We start from the raw sequence: 16,060 nt of genomic DNA on the forward strand, positions 1-16,060 counted from the left end.
CTGTGTGGCCCCTCTGTACTGTGTCCCATTTCTGTGTGGCCCCTCTGTCCTGTGTCCCATTTCTCTGTGTGGCCCCTCTGTCCTGTGTCCCATTTCTCTGTGTGGCCCCTCTGTACTGTGTCCCATTTCTGTGTGGCCCCTCTGTCCTGTGTCCCATTTCTGTGTGGCCCCTCTGTCCTGTGTCCCATTTCTCTGTGTGGCCCCTCTGTACTGTGTCCCATTTCTGTGTGGCCCCTCTGTCCTGTGTCCCATTTCTGTGTGGCCCCTCTGTCCTGTGTCCCATTTCTCTGTGTGGCCCCTCTGTCCTGTGTCCCATTTCTCTGTGTGGCCCCTCTGTCCTGTGTCCCATTTCTCTGTGTGGCCCCTCTGTCCTGTGTCCCATTTCTGTGTGGCCCCTCTGTCCTGTGTCCCATTTCTCTGTGTGGCCCCTCTGTCCTGTGTCCCATTTCTCTGTGTGGCCCCTCTGTCCTGTGTCCCATTTCTGTGTGGCCCCTCTGTCCTGTGTCCCATTTCTCTGTGTGGCCCCTCTGTCCTGTGTCCCATTTCTCTGTGTGACCCCTCTGTCCTGTGTCCCATTTCTCTGTGTGGCCCCTCTGTCCTGTGTCCCATTTCTCTGTGTGGCCCCTCTGTCCTGTGTCCCATTTCTCTGTGTGGCCCCTCTGTCCTGTGTCCCATTTCTCTGTGTGACCCCTCTGTCCTGTGTCCCATTTCTTTGTGTGGCCCCTCTGTCCTGTGTCCCATTTCTCTGTGTGGCCCCTCTGTCCTGTGTCCCATTTCTCTGTGTGGCCCCTCTCTCTCTCTTTCTCCTCTCGCTCGTCCCCCGCACTGGGTAAGCGCGCTCCCGACAGTCATGTGACAGGTCGGGGACGCGCAGGGCCGGGATGGCGGAGGACCGTGTCGGGCTGTGACGCTTCGTCCTCCGCTGCTCGCAATCTCCGCTCCCCGTAAGCCTTCTCCCCGCACGAGCAGCGCGGCATGGGGAACGAGGCGAGCCTGGAGGCCGGGGAAGGCGGAGGAGCGGCCGGGCAGCCACTCCCCAGTCCCGGAGCTTCAGCACCAGGAAGAGGTGGACAGCTCCCCGGGCCCAGCAGCGCCGCCAGCACTGGAGCCCGGCTGGGGGAAGTCAGGTGAGAGCCGGGTACAGGGGCCCGAGATATGGAGGAGAGGGGCCCGAAATACGGAGGAGAGGGGGCCAAGATATGGAGGAGAGGGGGCCAAGATATGGAGGAGAGGGGGCCCGAGATATGGAGAGAGAGGGGACCAATATACAGAGGAGAGGGGACCAATATACAGAGGAGAGGGGACCAATATACAGAGGAGAGGGGACCAATATACAGAGGAGAGGGGGGACCAATCAATATACAGAGGAGAGGGGGGACCAATCAATATACAGAGGAGAGGGGGGACCAATATAGGAGGGGGCCCGAGATATGGAGAGAGAGGGGAGCAATATGTGGAGGAGAGAGGGGACCAATATATGGAGGAGAGAGGGGACCAATATATGGAGGAGAGAGGGGACCAATAATTGGAGGAGAGGGGGGACCAATATATGGAGGAGAGAGGGGACCAATATATGGAGGAGAGAGGGGACCAATAATTGGAGGAGAGGGGGGACCAATATATGGAGGAGAGAGGGGACCAATATATGGAGGAGAGAGGGGACCAATAATTGGAGGAGAGGGGGGACCAATATATGGAGGAGAGAGGGGACCAATAATTGGAGGAGAGGGGGGACCAATATATGGAGGAGAGAGGGGACCAATATATGGAGGAGAGAGGGGACCAATATATGGAGGAGAGAGGGGACCAATAATTGGAGGAGAGAGGGGACCAATATATGGAGAGAGAGGGGGGACCAATAATTGGAGGAGAGAGGGGACCAATAATTGGAGGAGAGAGGGGACCAATTTATGGAGGAGAGAGGGGACCAATATATGGAGGAGAGAGGGGACCAATATATGGAGGAGAGAGGGGACCAATATATGGAGGAGAGAGGGGACCAATATATGGAGGAGAGAGGGGACCAATATATGGAGGAGAGAGGGGACCAATATATGGAGGAGAGAGGGGACCAATAATTGGAGGAGAGAGGGGACCAATAATTGGAGGAGAGGGGGGACCAATATATGGAGAGGCGGGGGCCTGAGATATGGAAAGGGAGGGGACCAATATATGGAGGAGAGGGGGGCCCGAAATATGGAAGAGAGGGGCCCAAGATATGGAGTAGAGAGGGGCCCGAGATATGGAGGAGTGAGGCCCAAGATACGGAGGAGAGAGGGGCCAGAGATATGGAGGAGAGGGGCCCAAGATATGGAGGAGAGAGGGGCCAGATATTTGGAGGCGAGGGGTCTGATATATGGAGGAGAGGGGACCAATATATGGAGGAGATAGGGGCCCGAGATATGGAGGAGAGAGGGGCCCAAGATATGGAGGAGTGGGGCCTGACATATGGATGGAGGATGGAGGGACCCGAGATACGGAGGAGAGAGGGGACAGAGATATGGAGGAGAGGGATCTGATATATAGAGTAGAGGAGGCCAAGATCTGGTGGAGAGCGGGCCAAGATATGCAGGACGGAGGCCCGAGATATGGAGAAGAGAGGGGATCGAGATATAGAGGAGAGAGGGGACCAATATATGGAGAAGAGGGGGGCCCGGAATATGGAGGAGAGGGGCCCAAGATATGGAGGAGAAGGGGCTAAGATATGGATGAGGTGGGCCCGAAATATGGAGGAGAGTGGGCCAAGATATGGAGGAGAGAGAGGACCAATATATGGAGGAGAGGGGGGCTGGAGATATGGAGGAGATAGAGGCCCGAAATATGGAGGAAATAGATGCCCGAGAAATAGATGGAGGAGGGAGGGACCCGAGATATGGAAGAGAGAGGGGACTGCAATATGGAGGAGAGAGGGGCCTGAGATATGGAGGGGAAAGGGGCTGGAAATATGGACGGAGGGGCCGGAGATATGGAGGAGAGGGACCCAAGATATAGAGGTGAGAGAGGCCCAAGATGGAGGGGAAAGGGGCTGGAAATACGGAGAGAGGTGCCAGAGATATGGAGGAGAGGGATCTGATAGATGGAGGAGAATGGGGCCCAAGGTATAGAGGAGAGGGCCCCGACATAGGGATGAGACAGGGGTCGGAAATATGGAAAGAGGGGCCCGAGATATGGAGGAGAGAGGGGCCCGAGATATGGAGGAGAGGGGCCAGAAATATGGAGGGTAGGAGGGCATGAAATATGAAAAAGAGAGGGGACTGAGATATGGAGGCGAGAGGGGCCTGTAAAATGGAGGAGAGAGGGGACCAAGATTTGGAGGAGAGAGGGGATCAAAATATGGAGGAGGGAGGAGACCAAGATATGGGTGTCAGAGGGGACCGAGATATGGAGGGGGGGCAAAATATGGAGGAGAGCAGGAACCAAGGGATATGGGTGTGACAGGGGACCAATATATGGAAGAGAGAGGGGCCTGAGAAATAGAGAAGAGAGGGGACCGAAACATCGAGGACAGAGGGGCTGGAGATATGGAGGAGAGAGGGACCTGAGATATGGAATAGCGAAGAGCCTGAGAAATGGAGGAGAGAGGGTACCAAGATATGGAGGAAAGAGGGGCCCAGAATATGGAGTTAAGAGGGGCCGACATATGGAGGAGAGAGGAGCCAGAGATATGGGGAGAGAGGAGCCAGAGATATGGGGGAGAGAGGGGGCCGAGATATGGAGGAGAGAGGAGACCTAGATATGGGCGTGAGGGAGGTCCGAGATTTGGAGGAGAGAGGGAACCGAGAAGTGGAGGAGAGAGGGGCCCCGACATATAAAGGAGAGAAGGGCCTGAAATATAGAGGAAGGGTCCAACCTGTGTATTGGGCCCCCCAGAGCTGTCACATTACTCTCCATATGCGTATGTGGGGCAGACGTTTTGTGATTTCATGTGGTCAGGACATGCAGTCTTGTACGTTTTCCCCGTTAGGAGGCATTCTAAAAGTTTGAAACCTTCATTGTTTTTCAGCTGTTCTTCCTGGATAGTGGAGGAATAGGGACGGATGCTGGAGCTAGATAGTGGAACAATGAGGAGGGGACGATGCTGTTGCGGACTTGTGGAGGGAGGAAGGGGATGCTGTTGCTGAGTAGTGGAGGAATGAGAGGAAGGAAAGGAGGATACTGGAGATGGGTAGTGAAGGTGTGGATGGAGGACAGGAGGATGTTGAAACTTGATAGTGGATGAATCAGTAGGAGGAAGAGAGGATGCTGGACCTGGATTGTGGAGAATTGAGGAGGAGGGAAGTATACTGGAGCTAGATAGTAGAGGAATAAGAGGAAGGGAGGATGCTGGAGCTAAATTCTGGAGTAATGAGGAGGTCAATTTGCTGACGCTAGATAGTAGAGGAATGAGAGGAAGGGAGGATTCTGGAGTGATGAAGAAGAGGGGAGGATGCTGGAGCTGCATAGTGGAGGAAGGAAGGATGCTGGAACTGGACAGTTGAGGATTGAGGAGGAACACAGGATGGTGAAACTGAATAATGAAATGAAAAGGAGGAAGGAATAATTCTGGATGATGAAGGAATGAGGAGGCAGAAGGGAGGATGCTGGAACTGTATAGTAGAGGAGGAAGGGGGAACCTGGACCTGAAAAGTAGAGGAGAAGAAAGGGAGGATCCTGGACCTGAGTAGTGGAGGAGAAGAAAGGGTGGATCCTGGAGCTGGACAGTAAAGGTGGAGGAGGAAGGATCCTAAACTGGATAGTGAAGGAGGAAGAGGAAGGGAGGATACTGAAGCTGGATGGAAGAGGAAGAAATGAGAATACTGGAGATGTTTAATGGAGGATGAAAGGAGAGTTAAGGAACTGAATAGTGAAGGAGGAGGAAGGGAGGATGCTGGAGCTGAATAAGGTGAAGGAGCATGGGAGGATCTTGGAGCTGAATAGTGGAAGAGGAGGAAGGAACATCCTGGAAATGAATAGTTGAAGAGGAAGGTAGGATCCTGAAGGTGGAGGTTGAAATGGAATATCCCAGAACTGAATAGTAAGGGAGGAGTAAGGGAGGAGTAAGGGACGGTGCTGTAGCTAAATACTGGAGGAGGAAGTGGGAATCCTGGGGCTGAATGAATAACAGGATGATGGATGAAGTTCCTACAGCTGTATAGAGGAGGATCCTGGAGCTGAAAAGTCGAGGAGGAACGAAAGATCCTGCAGCTGAATAATGGAAGATGAGCAAAGGAGAATCTTTAAGATGAATGGGGGGGGGGGGGGTTGTGGAATATGATACTGGAGCTGAACAGTGGAGGAGGAGTGTTGTAGGATTCTGGAGCTGAAAAGTGGAGGAGTGTTGTAGGATACTGGAGCTGAACAGTGGAGGAGGAGTGTTGTAGGGATACTGGAGCTGAACAGTAGAGGAGTAAAGGAAGATCCTAAAGTCGTGCAGAGAAGGCCAAATGGAGGATCCTAGAGATCAATTAGTGGTTGAGGAAGGAGGATCCTGGAACTGAATAGTCAAAAATAAGGAAAAGAGGATCCTGAAGGTGAATAGTGGAGGATTGTGGAAGAATATTGGAGTGAAACAGTAGAAGAGGAGTGTGGGAGGATTCCTGTAGCTCATCAGTGGACTAGGAAGAGAAGATCCTAGAGCAGTTCAGAGAAGGATGAATGGAGGATCCTAGAGCTAAATAGTGGAGTAGAAATTAGTGAGGATTCTGGAACTGCATAGTGGAGGTGTAGGAAGGGAGAATCCTGGAGTTGAATATTGGAAGAGGAGGAAGGGAGGATCCTGGAATTCCTGGAATTGATAAGTGGAAGAAGAAGGGAAGATAGTGGAGGAGGAAAGAAGGATTCTGAAGCTGAATAGTGGAGAAGGGAGGTTCTGGAAGCTGCCTACAATGAAAGAGGTGGAAGGGAGTATCCTGGAGCTGAATAGGAGAAGAGGAGGAAGGCAGGATCCTGGAGCTGAATAGTGGAGGGAGAGGAAGGGAGTATCCTTTAATTGATCAGTGTTGGAGGAAGGGAGGATAATGGAGCTGGAAATTGGATAGTGGAAAAGGTGGACAGATCTTGGAGCTGAATAGTGGAGGAGGACGGGAGGATCCTGGAGCTGAACAGTGAAAAAAAAAAGAATGTAGGATACTGGAGATGAATAGTGGTGGAGGATGGTGAGCTGATTCTGGATTTGAATTTTGGAGGAGGATGGCGAGACGACTCTGGAGCTGAATAATGGAGGAGAAGGGAGGGAGAATCCTGGAGCTGAATAAAGTAGGATGAGGAAATAGGGAGGATGCTCAAGGTGAATAGTGAAGGTGATGTAAGGTAGGATCCTGAGTTTAGTGGTCAAAGAGGAAGGCAGGATGCTGGAGATGTATACTAGAGGAGGAGGAAGGAATGATCCTGGATCTAATTAGTGGATGAGGATGAGGGTAGGATCTTGAATCTGAATAGTAGAGTGGGAGGAAAGGAGGTTCCTGGAGCTGAATAGTGGAGTCAAAGGGAGGAGGTTCCTGGAGCTCAATAGTGGTGGAAAAGGCATGGAGGATCCTGGAATGGGACATTAGATGTGGAAGAATGGGGGACCCTGGAGCTGAATTGTGGAGGAGGAGGAGGAAGGGAGGATGCTAGTGCTGAATAGTGTAGGAGGAGGAAAAGAGGATCCTGGAGCTGGACACAGGAGGATCGGTGGATACTGGAACTGAATAATGGACAAGAAAGGGAGGATGATTGAGCTGAATGATGAAGAAGGAAGGATAATCCTAGTGCTTAATAGTGAAGGAGATAGAATATTGGAGCTGTATACTGTGAAAGAGGAGGAGGGGATATTCCTAACGCTTAATAGTGGAGAAGGAGAAAAGGAGGATCCTGGAGCTGAATATTGGAGGAGGAGGAGAGCAGGAGGCATGAGCTGAATACTGGAGGAGGAAGGAGGATTCTGGAGCTGAATATTGACATGGAGGGGTGGATCCTGTAGATCTAATAGTGGAGGAGGACTAATGAAGGATCCTGGAGCTGAATAGTAGAGGAGTAGAGAGGGAGGATCAGGAACTGAATAGCGGAGAAGTTGGAAGGGAGGATCACTTTGCTAAATAGTGGAAGAGGAGGAAGGGAGAATCATGGAGCTCCATAATGGATTAGGAGGGAGGATTCTGTCACTTTATACAGTGGATGAGGTGTAAGGGAGGATCCTTGAGCTGACTAGAGGAGAAGGAAGGGATGATTTTAAACAGAAGAGTAGGAGGAAGGTAGGATCCTAGAGCTGATTAGTGGGGAAGGAGGTAAAATCCTGGAACCAAGTGGAGGAGTAGGGAGAATACTGGAGCTGTGTACAGTGGAGGGAGAGGAAGTGAGAATTCTGGAGTTAAATATTGGAGGAGGAAGGAAGGATGGTGGAGGTGATTAGTGGAGAAAGAAAAGGAGGATCAGAGAGTTGAATATTGGAGAAGGAGGAAGGAGTATCCTGGCCCCAAATAGTGGAGAAATAGAGGTTCTTGGAGGTGAATAGGGGGGAGGAGGGAGGGAGATTGCTGAACTGTTTAATGGAGGAGGAAGAATGAAGGATCCTTGCACTGAATAGTAGAGGAATGGAGGTTCCTGGAGCTATATAGTGAGGGAGGAAGGACCCTGGAGCTGTATAGTGGAGAAGTTGGTGGGATCCTATACCTGAATGGTAGAGCAGTGTTGAGTAACTGAGGATCCTGGAGCTGAATAGTTGAGGGGGAGGTAAGTAGGATCCTGTACATGCATAGTGGAGGAGGACAGAGCAACCTGAAGTTGACTATTGAAGGAGGATTGAGTATCAAAGAACTGGACAGTGGACGAGGAAAAATGGAGGATCCTGAAGCTGAATAGTGGAGGAGGAAGGGAGAATTCTGGAGACGAATAGTGGAGTGGTGAGAGGATCCTAGAGCTGGGCAGTGGAGGAGGAGAGAGGGAGGATCCTGAAACTGAATAGTAGAGGAAGAGGAGGAAGCGAGGATCCTGGAGTTGAGTATTAGAGGATGAGGAAGGGATTATGCTGAGGAATGGAGGATTCTGGAGCTGAATACTGGAAGAAGAGGGAGGATCCTTGAGCTGAATAGTAGAGAAGGAATGAAGGATCCTGGAGCTGAATAGTGGAGAAGGAGTAGGGAGGATCCTGGAGGTGGTTAGAGGATGAGAGGGAATGGAGGATCCTGCAGCTGAATAGTGTAGGGGGATCCTGGAGCTGCATAGTGGTATAAGAGGAAGGGCGGATTCTGTAGCTGAAGAGTTCAGTGGGAAGGAGGATCCTGGAGCTGAATTATGGAAGAGGGAAGTGGGAGGATTGTGGAGATGCATAGTGGAGAAGGAGGAATGGAGAATCCTGGAGCTGAATAGTGTAGGAGGAGTAGGGAGGAGATATCGAGCCTCCTGGAGCTGCATAGTGGAGAAGGAAAAGAGAGTATCCTGGAGCAGAATACTGGAGCAGGAGGGAGGGTCATGGTGCTGAATAGTGAACAAATGAGAAAGAGTTATTGAGGCTTCTGGAGCTGCATAATGAAGGAGGACAAAGGACATTGGAGTTGTATAGTGGAGGAGGGATGATCCTGGGAGCTGGACAGTAGAGGAGGAGGAATGGTGTATACTGGAGCTGAATAGTGGAGGAGGAGTAAGGGATGAAGTAGCTGAATAGTGAAGGTGGAGGAAGAGACAATGTAGCTGAATAGTGTAGGATCCTGGAGATTTATAGTGGAGGAGGAGGACGGGAGGACATAGCTGAATACGGTAGTGGAGTAGGAAGGGAGGATCCTGGAGCTGTATAGTGGAGGAAGAAGGATACGATGGTATGATGTTATCCTTTGACATAAATGGTCCCTTAGCTGCTTTTGCTTTCTGACTGTATTAGGGACAAGATCATATCAAGATGGTGTGATGGGGGGACATTTGTGAGCTATATTAGGCATTGTAGGACAGCAGTAGGAGGATCTGCCCTTTGACTCTTCTCACATTATCGGTTGTGTTGGTTGAATCTGTATCTTCAAAGTCTGACACAGTAATAGGTTCAGATTTGGGCTCCATGAATTTGCATGTATGGCAGTTGACATGTTTTTCCACATGTGAGAACTTTTCATCCCCCAATGACTATTGTGACTATACTCCGGGTGGTGGCGCTGGAGGAGCCTTGTGCTGGGTTATCTCTTAGGCTCAGTGCCAACGCTGTGGATGTTGACACAGATTTTCAGAAATTTGCAGCAAAATCTGCATGTCCATTGTGAAGCCAGCAAAGTCTATGAGAATTCAGAAGTGCTGTGCCCACGTTGAGTATTTTTCCCTTGCATATTTGGTGCAGATTTTTTTTTTTGCACCAAATCTGCACCAAATATGCAAGGAAAAATAAGCGAATTGGGCACAATACTTCTGAATTCTCATAGACTTTGCTGGCTTCACAATGGACATGCAGATTTTGCTGCAGATTTCTGAAAATACGCGTCAAAACTACACAGCGTGGGCACTGGGCTTTAGATTGGGTCCATGGTTATGGATGAATCCAAAGTGTCTTGTTCTGGAGAGGGCGGAGGGTGAGGGATCAGCTCTGGCTTTGGATCATCTCTCCTTTTGTGCCTAAAGGGGGCTTTACACGCTGCAACATCGCTAGCGATTGCTAGCGATGTCACGAGCGATAGCACCCGTCCCCGTCGTTCGTGCGACATGTGGTGATCGCTGCCGTAGTGAACAATATCGATACGGCAGCGTCACACGCACATACCTGTTCAGCGACGTCGCTGGAGACACCGAACAATCCCTCCTTCAAGGGGGAGGTGCGTTCGGCGTCACAGCGGCGTCACAAAACGGCCGCCCAATAGAAGAGGAGGGAGGAGATGAGCGTACGGAACATCCCGTCCACCTACTTCCTTCCTCCTTTCCGGTGGACGCAGGTAAGGAGATGTTCATCGTTCCTGCGGTGTCACACACAGTGATGTGTGGTGCCGCAGGAACGACGAACAACCTGCGGAATGATACACCAACGACATTATGATTTGGAGCGACGTGTCAATGATCAACGATTTCTGACGTTTTTGCGACCGTTGATCGTCGCTCCTAGTTGTCACACGCTGCGATGTCACTAACGGCGCCGGATGTGCGTCACAAATACCGTGACCCCGACGATATATCGTTAGCGATGTCGCAGCACGTAAAGCACCCTTGAGGGTTGTGGCCACTTCCCTGCTGAACATGTAGGCAACAAACCAATACATTCACACCTGTTTTGTTTTTGCATATTGTTGAAAAGTAATATTTTTGATCAGATGTACAGCGTTAACATAATGCAATTAGACATAATGACGCAGGACTCACAGATATGTGACAATTTAATGCAGGAAGCAACGACTCCACATAACGCATGAGACAACAATGACACAAGAGGACACAACAATGCAGGATGCAAAACAATGACACAGGACACAATGATGCAGGATGCTAAGAGGCAAAACACGATGCAGGACACGACGCAGGACCGAAAAAATGCAGGAAATAATGAGGCAATGACACAGGACACAACAATGCTGGAAATAATGGGGCAACAACAGAGGAGTCAACTACACAGGACACAACAATGCAGGAAATAATGAGGCACAACATAGGAGACAATGACAGGACACAACAATGAGGAAATAATGAAGCAACAACACAGGAGACAATGACAAAGGACACAACAACACAGAACACAATGCAGGAAACAATGACACAGGACGCAACAATGTAGGATACTAAGAGGCAAAACACAAACTGTGAAGGAGACAGTGACACAGGACACAACAATGCAGGATGCTAGGAAGCATAACAGAATGACATAGGACACAACAACGCAAGACTCAACGACAGAACACAACGACACAGAGTACTGGACAAAGTACACAACAATGCAGAACACAATGACAGGACACAACGATGTAGGAAATAATGACACAGAACACAATGACGCAGGACACAACAATGCAGGACACAATGACATAGGACTCAACGCAGGAGACATGGAGGCAAGACGAAACGCAGGACACAACACAAGACAAATTGGCAGAACACAACAATGCAGGATACAACGACGCAGGACATAGTGAAGCTGAACACGACACAGGACACACCCACGCAGGACACAGCAACACGGGATACAACGACACAGGACACATGGAGGCAAGACACAACGTAGGACGACAACGACAGAGGACACAGGAGATAATGACACAGAACACAATGATGCAGGACAGAACAGTGCAGAACCGAATGATGCACGTCATAACGACACAGAACACAATGCCGTAGGAGTCAATGACAAAGTACACAACAACGCAGGACACAATAACACAGGACATAACGACAGCACATATGGAGGCAAGACGCAATACAGGACAATGCTGCAGAACAAAATGATGCACGACAATGCAGGAGACAACGACACAGGACACAAGAATGCAGGATGCTAGGAAGCAAAACACAATGACGCAGAACAAATCGACTCAGGTCACAAAGAGACAAAACACAACACAAGAGACAATGACACAGGACACAATGACTCATACCAAACGATGCAGGACACAAGGACACTGGACACAATGACGCCGGACACAATTACACAGGACAATACAACACAGAACGCATGAAGGCAAGACACGACACTAAACAGAACGATGCAGAACGCAACAATACAGAACACAGTGAAGCTGTACACAACGACACGGGACATAAACACATAGGATACTATGATGCAGGACACAACGACGCAAGACACAACAATACAGGACACAGCGACGCAGGATACAAAAACACAGGACACAACAATAGAGGACACATGGAGGCAAAACAACGCAGGAGACACCGATGCAGGACACAGCAACACAGGATATAATGATACAGGACACTGACGCAGGACACAATGCAGGAGACAATGACACAGGACACAATGCAAGGCGCAAGAGGCAAAACACAACGATGCAGGACACAACAACACAAGTCATATGAAGACAAGACACAACGCAAGAGGCAATGACATAGGACACAACGATGCAAGAGAAAATGACGCAGAACACAACAATGCAGGACATATGGAGGCAAGACACAACACAGGACACAACAATGCAGAACTCCACAATGCAAGACAATGCGGCTACAATGACGCAGGACTCAGTGACTCCGGATGCAACGACACAGATCAAAACGACACAGGACACAACGACGCAGTAGACAGCGATGCAGGATACAACGACAGGACACATGGAGGCAAGACAGTTCAGGAGACAATGATACAGGACATAACAATGCAGGATGCTAGGAGTCAAAACACAACGACATGAAAGACAACAACGCTGGAACATAATGACGCCCGGACATGACATAGGACACAACAATGTGGAACACAACAACACAGGACATATGGAGCCAAGCTACCATGCAGGAGACAATGACACAGGACACAATGGCTTAGATTACAACAACACAGAACACAACAACGCCGGACACATCAAAACAGGTCAAGACATTAGACACAACGTAGGCGACAACTACACAATCACATCGGGCACAGCAATGCAGGATGCTCGGAGGCAAAACACGACGACGCAGGACACATGGAAGCAAGACACAACGCAGGAGGCTATGACACGGGACACAATGCAGGATGCTGGGAGGCAAAACAATGATGTAGGATACCATGATGCAGGATACAACAATGCAGGATACAACGATGCAGGATACAACGATGCAGGGCATGTAGACAATGGCACAGGACACCTTAATGAAGCAGCAACCAGATTGCTTTTCAGCAGCATGAAAAATCACGGTGTGAAATAGATGGCGGGTGTGGGAAGAGCATGTCAGTAATTAAGGACGTCACACAGAAGATTGCTTTAATGATATTGACATGTGATGAATGCAGCTCTGGATGTGACTAGAGAATAACATCTAATGGCCTTATAGACCCATATATAATTATTAATGAACCATTGGAAATGTTTTTTAGCTTTTTACTTAGATTATTGATTTGAGATGTGAATGTCAGGTTTGTAGGACGTCATTAGCGTGACCGGCAGGATCAGGATATTGATTATTAGATTGGTTGAGGAATGCGATAAAGGTGATCCCACCGTCTCCACCTCCGGGGTCGCTCACATCTCCTTAGACATTAGGTTAGGTGGTTAGATGGTTTGTCTGGGAGGAGGAGGTTCTCAGCTTCAGATCTTCTTGGTATAAACCCTCATCTTAGAATCCAAGACTTAGATTATACATCTTGATGAGCCAAAAATATTATGACCATAACAAAAGTGCAATACGGCAGAGAATTGTAGAAAATGTCTTAAAAAGACAAACAACATGTTATACCCATGGCAGGTCCATTGATGACTTCCCACTGATATGTTCTGTGGACCTTTGAGAATGAAGGACATGACAGCACGATCACCAGAACCACCTTGCAGGGGTAACGTTATAATGGGTGCCCACTGCTTCATTTTCAGGAGTTTTCTTCCTTACTGGCCCTTTCTGCAGGGATCTAACCTACTTTCCCGGCTGTCCCAGGGTAACCTGGTTGTGTCGGGTTTGATCCATCCAGCTGACAAACCCCTGGAGTAATATATATACCCTGTACCTGTTATCAGCCATATCCTGTTTCAGAGACGCTGGCCCTTTAAGAGAAGGTGAGAGAGCGTGCCTGCGCCCTAGTGCGAATGTGCGATGCCCGGGAGCCGGAGATCAGTGCAGGAGGAGACGCAGGAGAGCTGGAGGCAGAGTCCCGTTCTGCAGCGAGATGGTGGGCCCGAGGAACAGAGAGCACGGAGGAGGCTAAGGAGGGGGAGTCGGGGGCAGCGGCTGCGGTCCGAGCGCACGGGGACTGGCAATCGGCGCCGTGACGAGTGGTGTCGTGGCCCCGGGAGCATGAGAGCTATCTAGTACAATGAACACTAACAGCAGGAACAACAGAAAGTCAAGAAGCATTTTGTGCAGCCAAACACTGTGACCTTCTATTGCCAGAAATCACATGAGTGTCTGTCACCCGTGACAGTGAGGGCTCAGAGCATCATGCAGCCCAAATAGAAGCAGGGGTTTCCAAACTTTTTGTTTTATCTACTTGGGGACCTTTTGCAAATGAGAATTCATGAACCATACAGGGAACCTCTTCAACCCACTCCAGAGGAAAGAACACCACAAGTCCTTTGTCCATTTGTTCACACAAGAGATGCATTTGGGCCTTTGCCCCACAGTATGAATTCAGGTTTAATTTTTTTTAAAAAACGGAGATGAGGCAAATCTGAGATTCGCAGACACTGCTCCCTCCCTGCTTAAAGGGAACCTGTCAGGTCCTGTATGCACCTAGAACCACGAGCAGTTCTGGATGCATATTGCTAATCCCTGCCTAACCGTCCCTGTATACCAGGGGTGGGCAATTAATTTTCCCATGGGGCCACATGAGAAATTGGGATGGTTTTAGAGGGCCGGGCTAATATAATTATCTCAGTTCTACCCAATACTGTATATAGTATATATACTAACCCTTCATAAACAAACAGTAACTTAAACAATACAAAGATGCAATGAAAATATGGAGGTCAGTGGGGGGCATACATATTACTGGGATCAGTGGGGGGCATAGACATTACTGGGGCCAATGGGGGGCATAGACATTACTGTGGCCAGTGGGGGGCATGCACATTACTGGGGCCAGTGGGGGGCATAGACATTACTGGGGCCAGTGGGGGGCATAAACATTACTGGGGTCAGTGGGGGACAAACACATTACTGGGGTCAGTAGGGGGCATACACATTACTGGGGCCTGTGGAACATACGTACTGGCCCTGGTGGCCTATGAAGCATACATACTGGCCCTGGTAGCCAGTGGAGCATACATACTGGCCCTGGTGGCCAGTGGAGCACACATACTGACCGTGGTGGCCAGTGGGGCACACATACTGACTGTGGTGGCCAGTGGGGCACACATACTGACTGTGGTGGCCAGTGGGGCATACATACTGACAGTGGTGGCCTGTGGGGCATACATACTGACAGTGGTGGCCTGTGGGGCATACATACTGGCCCTGGTGGCCACATACTGGCCCTGGTGGCCAGTGGGGCATACATACTGACAGTGGTGGCCAGTGGGGCATACATACTGACAGTGGTGGCCAGTGGGGCATACATACTGACAGTGGTGGCCAGTGGGGCATGCATACTGACAGTGGTGGCTAGTGGGGCATACATACTGACCGTGGTGGCCAGTGGAGCACAGATACTGACAGTGGTGGCAAGTGAAGCACACATACTGACAGTGGTGGCCAGTGGGGCACACATACTGTCATTGGTGGCCAGTGGAGCACACATACTGACCGTGGTGGCCAGTGGGGCACACATACTGACTGTGGTGGCCAGTGGGGCATACATATTGGCCCTGGTGGCCAGTGGAGCATACATACTGACAGTGGTGGCCAGTGGGGCATGCATACTGACAGTGGTGGTCTGTGGGGCATACATACTGACATTGGTGGCCAGTGGGGCATGCATGCTGACATTGGTGGTCAGTGGGGCATACATACTGGCCCTAGGGGTGCTGAGTGTACAGGCAGGCAGCACTGCAGCAACAGAGCCTGAGGGCTCCTCTGGCTGCTTTCTCTGTGTCCCCTGTGTGTCTGCTTCTTCTATTGCAGGCACAGGGGGACCTGAGAAGATACAAGTGCTGCTCCCCTGCTCTTTCCTCCTGCACTCACACTGCTCCCCCCTCCTGCATGCACTCTGCACTCTCCCTGCTGCTACTGGTGCACTTACCTCAGTTGCAGAACTGACGCTTTTGAAGCAGCCGCTGTGGAGATGAGCCGGTCACATGTAAGGATACTGGGTAGAAGGGGCAGGCAAAAGGGGCGTGGCCAGCATCGAGAGAGCAGCAAGAGAGGACAAGGAAGTAATCCGAGGAGCGTGTGTGTCCAGCATTGATAGGGGGCGTGGACGACAGCAAAATGGGCGTGGACAGCTGTATAGATGCCATAGAAGGCATCCAGAGAGAGGGGGCAAGACTGGCAGCAAGAGGGGGTGTGACCGGCAGAGTGGGGGCGTGGAGCTGCTTATCACTGCACTGTGGGATACATAGCTCCC

At 50.3% G+C, this 16,060-nt stretch overlaps 1 protein-coding gene across 1 annotated transcript in view; it reads left to right on the top strand.

Moving 5' to 3' along the window:
* Positions 1 to 859: 859 nt before the first annotated feature.
* The window catches only part of BSN (bassoon presynaptic cytomatrix protein), a 174,768-nt gene continuing 159,567 nt past the window's right edge, over positions 860 to 16,060 (top strand). The window contains exon 1 of the mRNA XM_075321710.1: positions 860 to 1,127. Within this exon, the coding sequence (XP_075177825.1) occupies positions 976 to 1,127 (152 nt within the window). The 5' untranslated portion in view covers positions 860 to 975. The remainder of the gene's footprint in view (positions 1,128 to 16,060) is intronic.

The sequence above is a fragment of the Anomaloglossus baeobatrachus genome, chromosome 8 (assembly GCF_048569485.1).
Source record: "Anomaloglossus baeobatrachus isolate aAnoBae1 chromosome 8, aAnoBae1.hap1, whole genome shotgun sequence".
NCBI lineage: Eukaryota > Metazoa > Chordata > Amphibia > Anura > Aromobatidae > Anomaloglossus > Anomaloglossus baeobatrachus.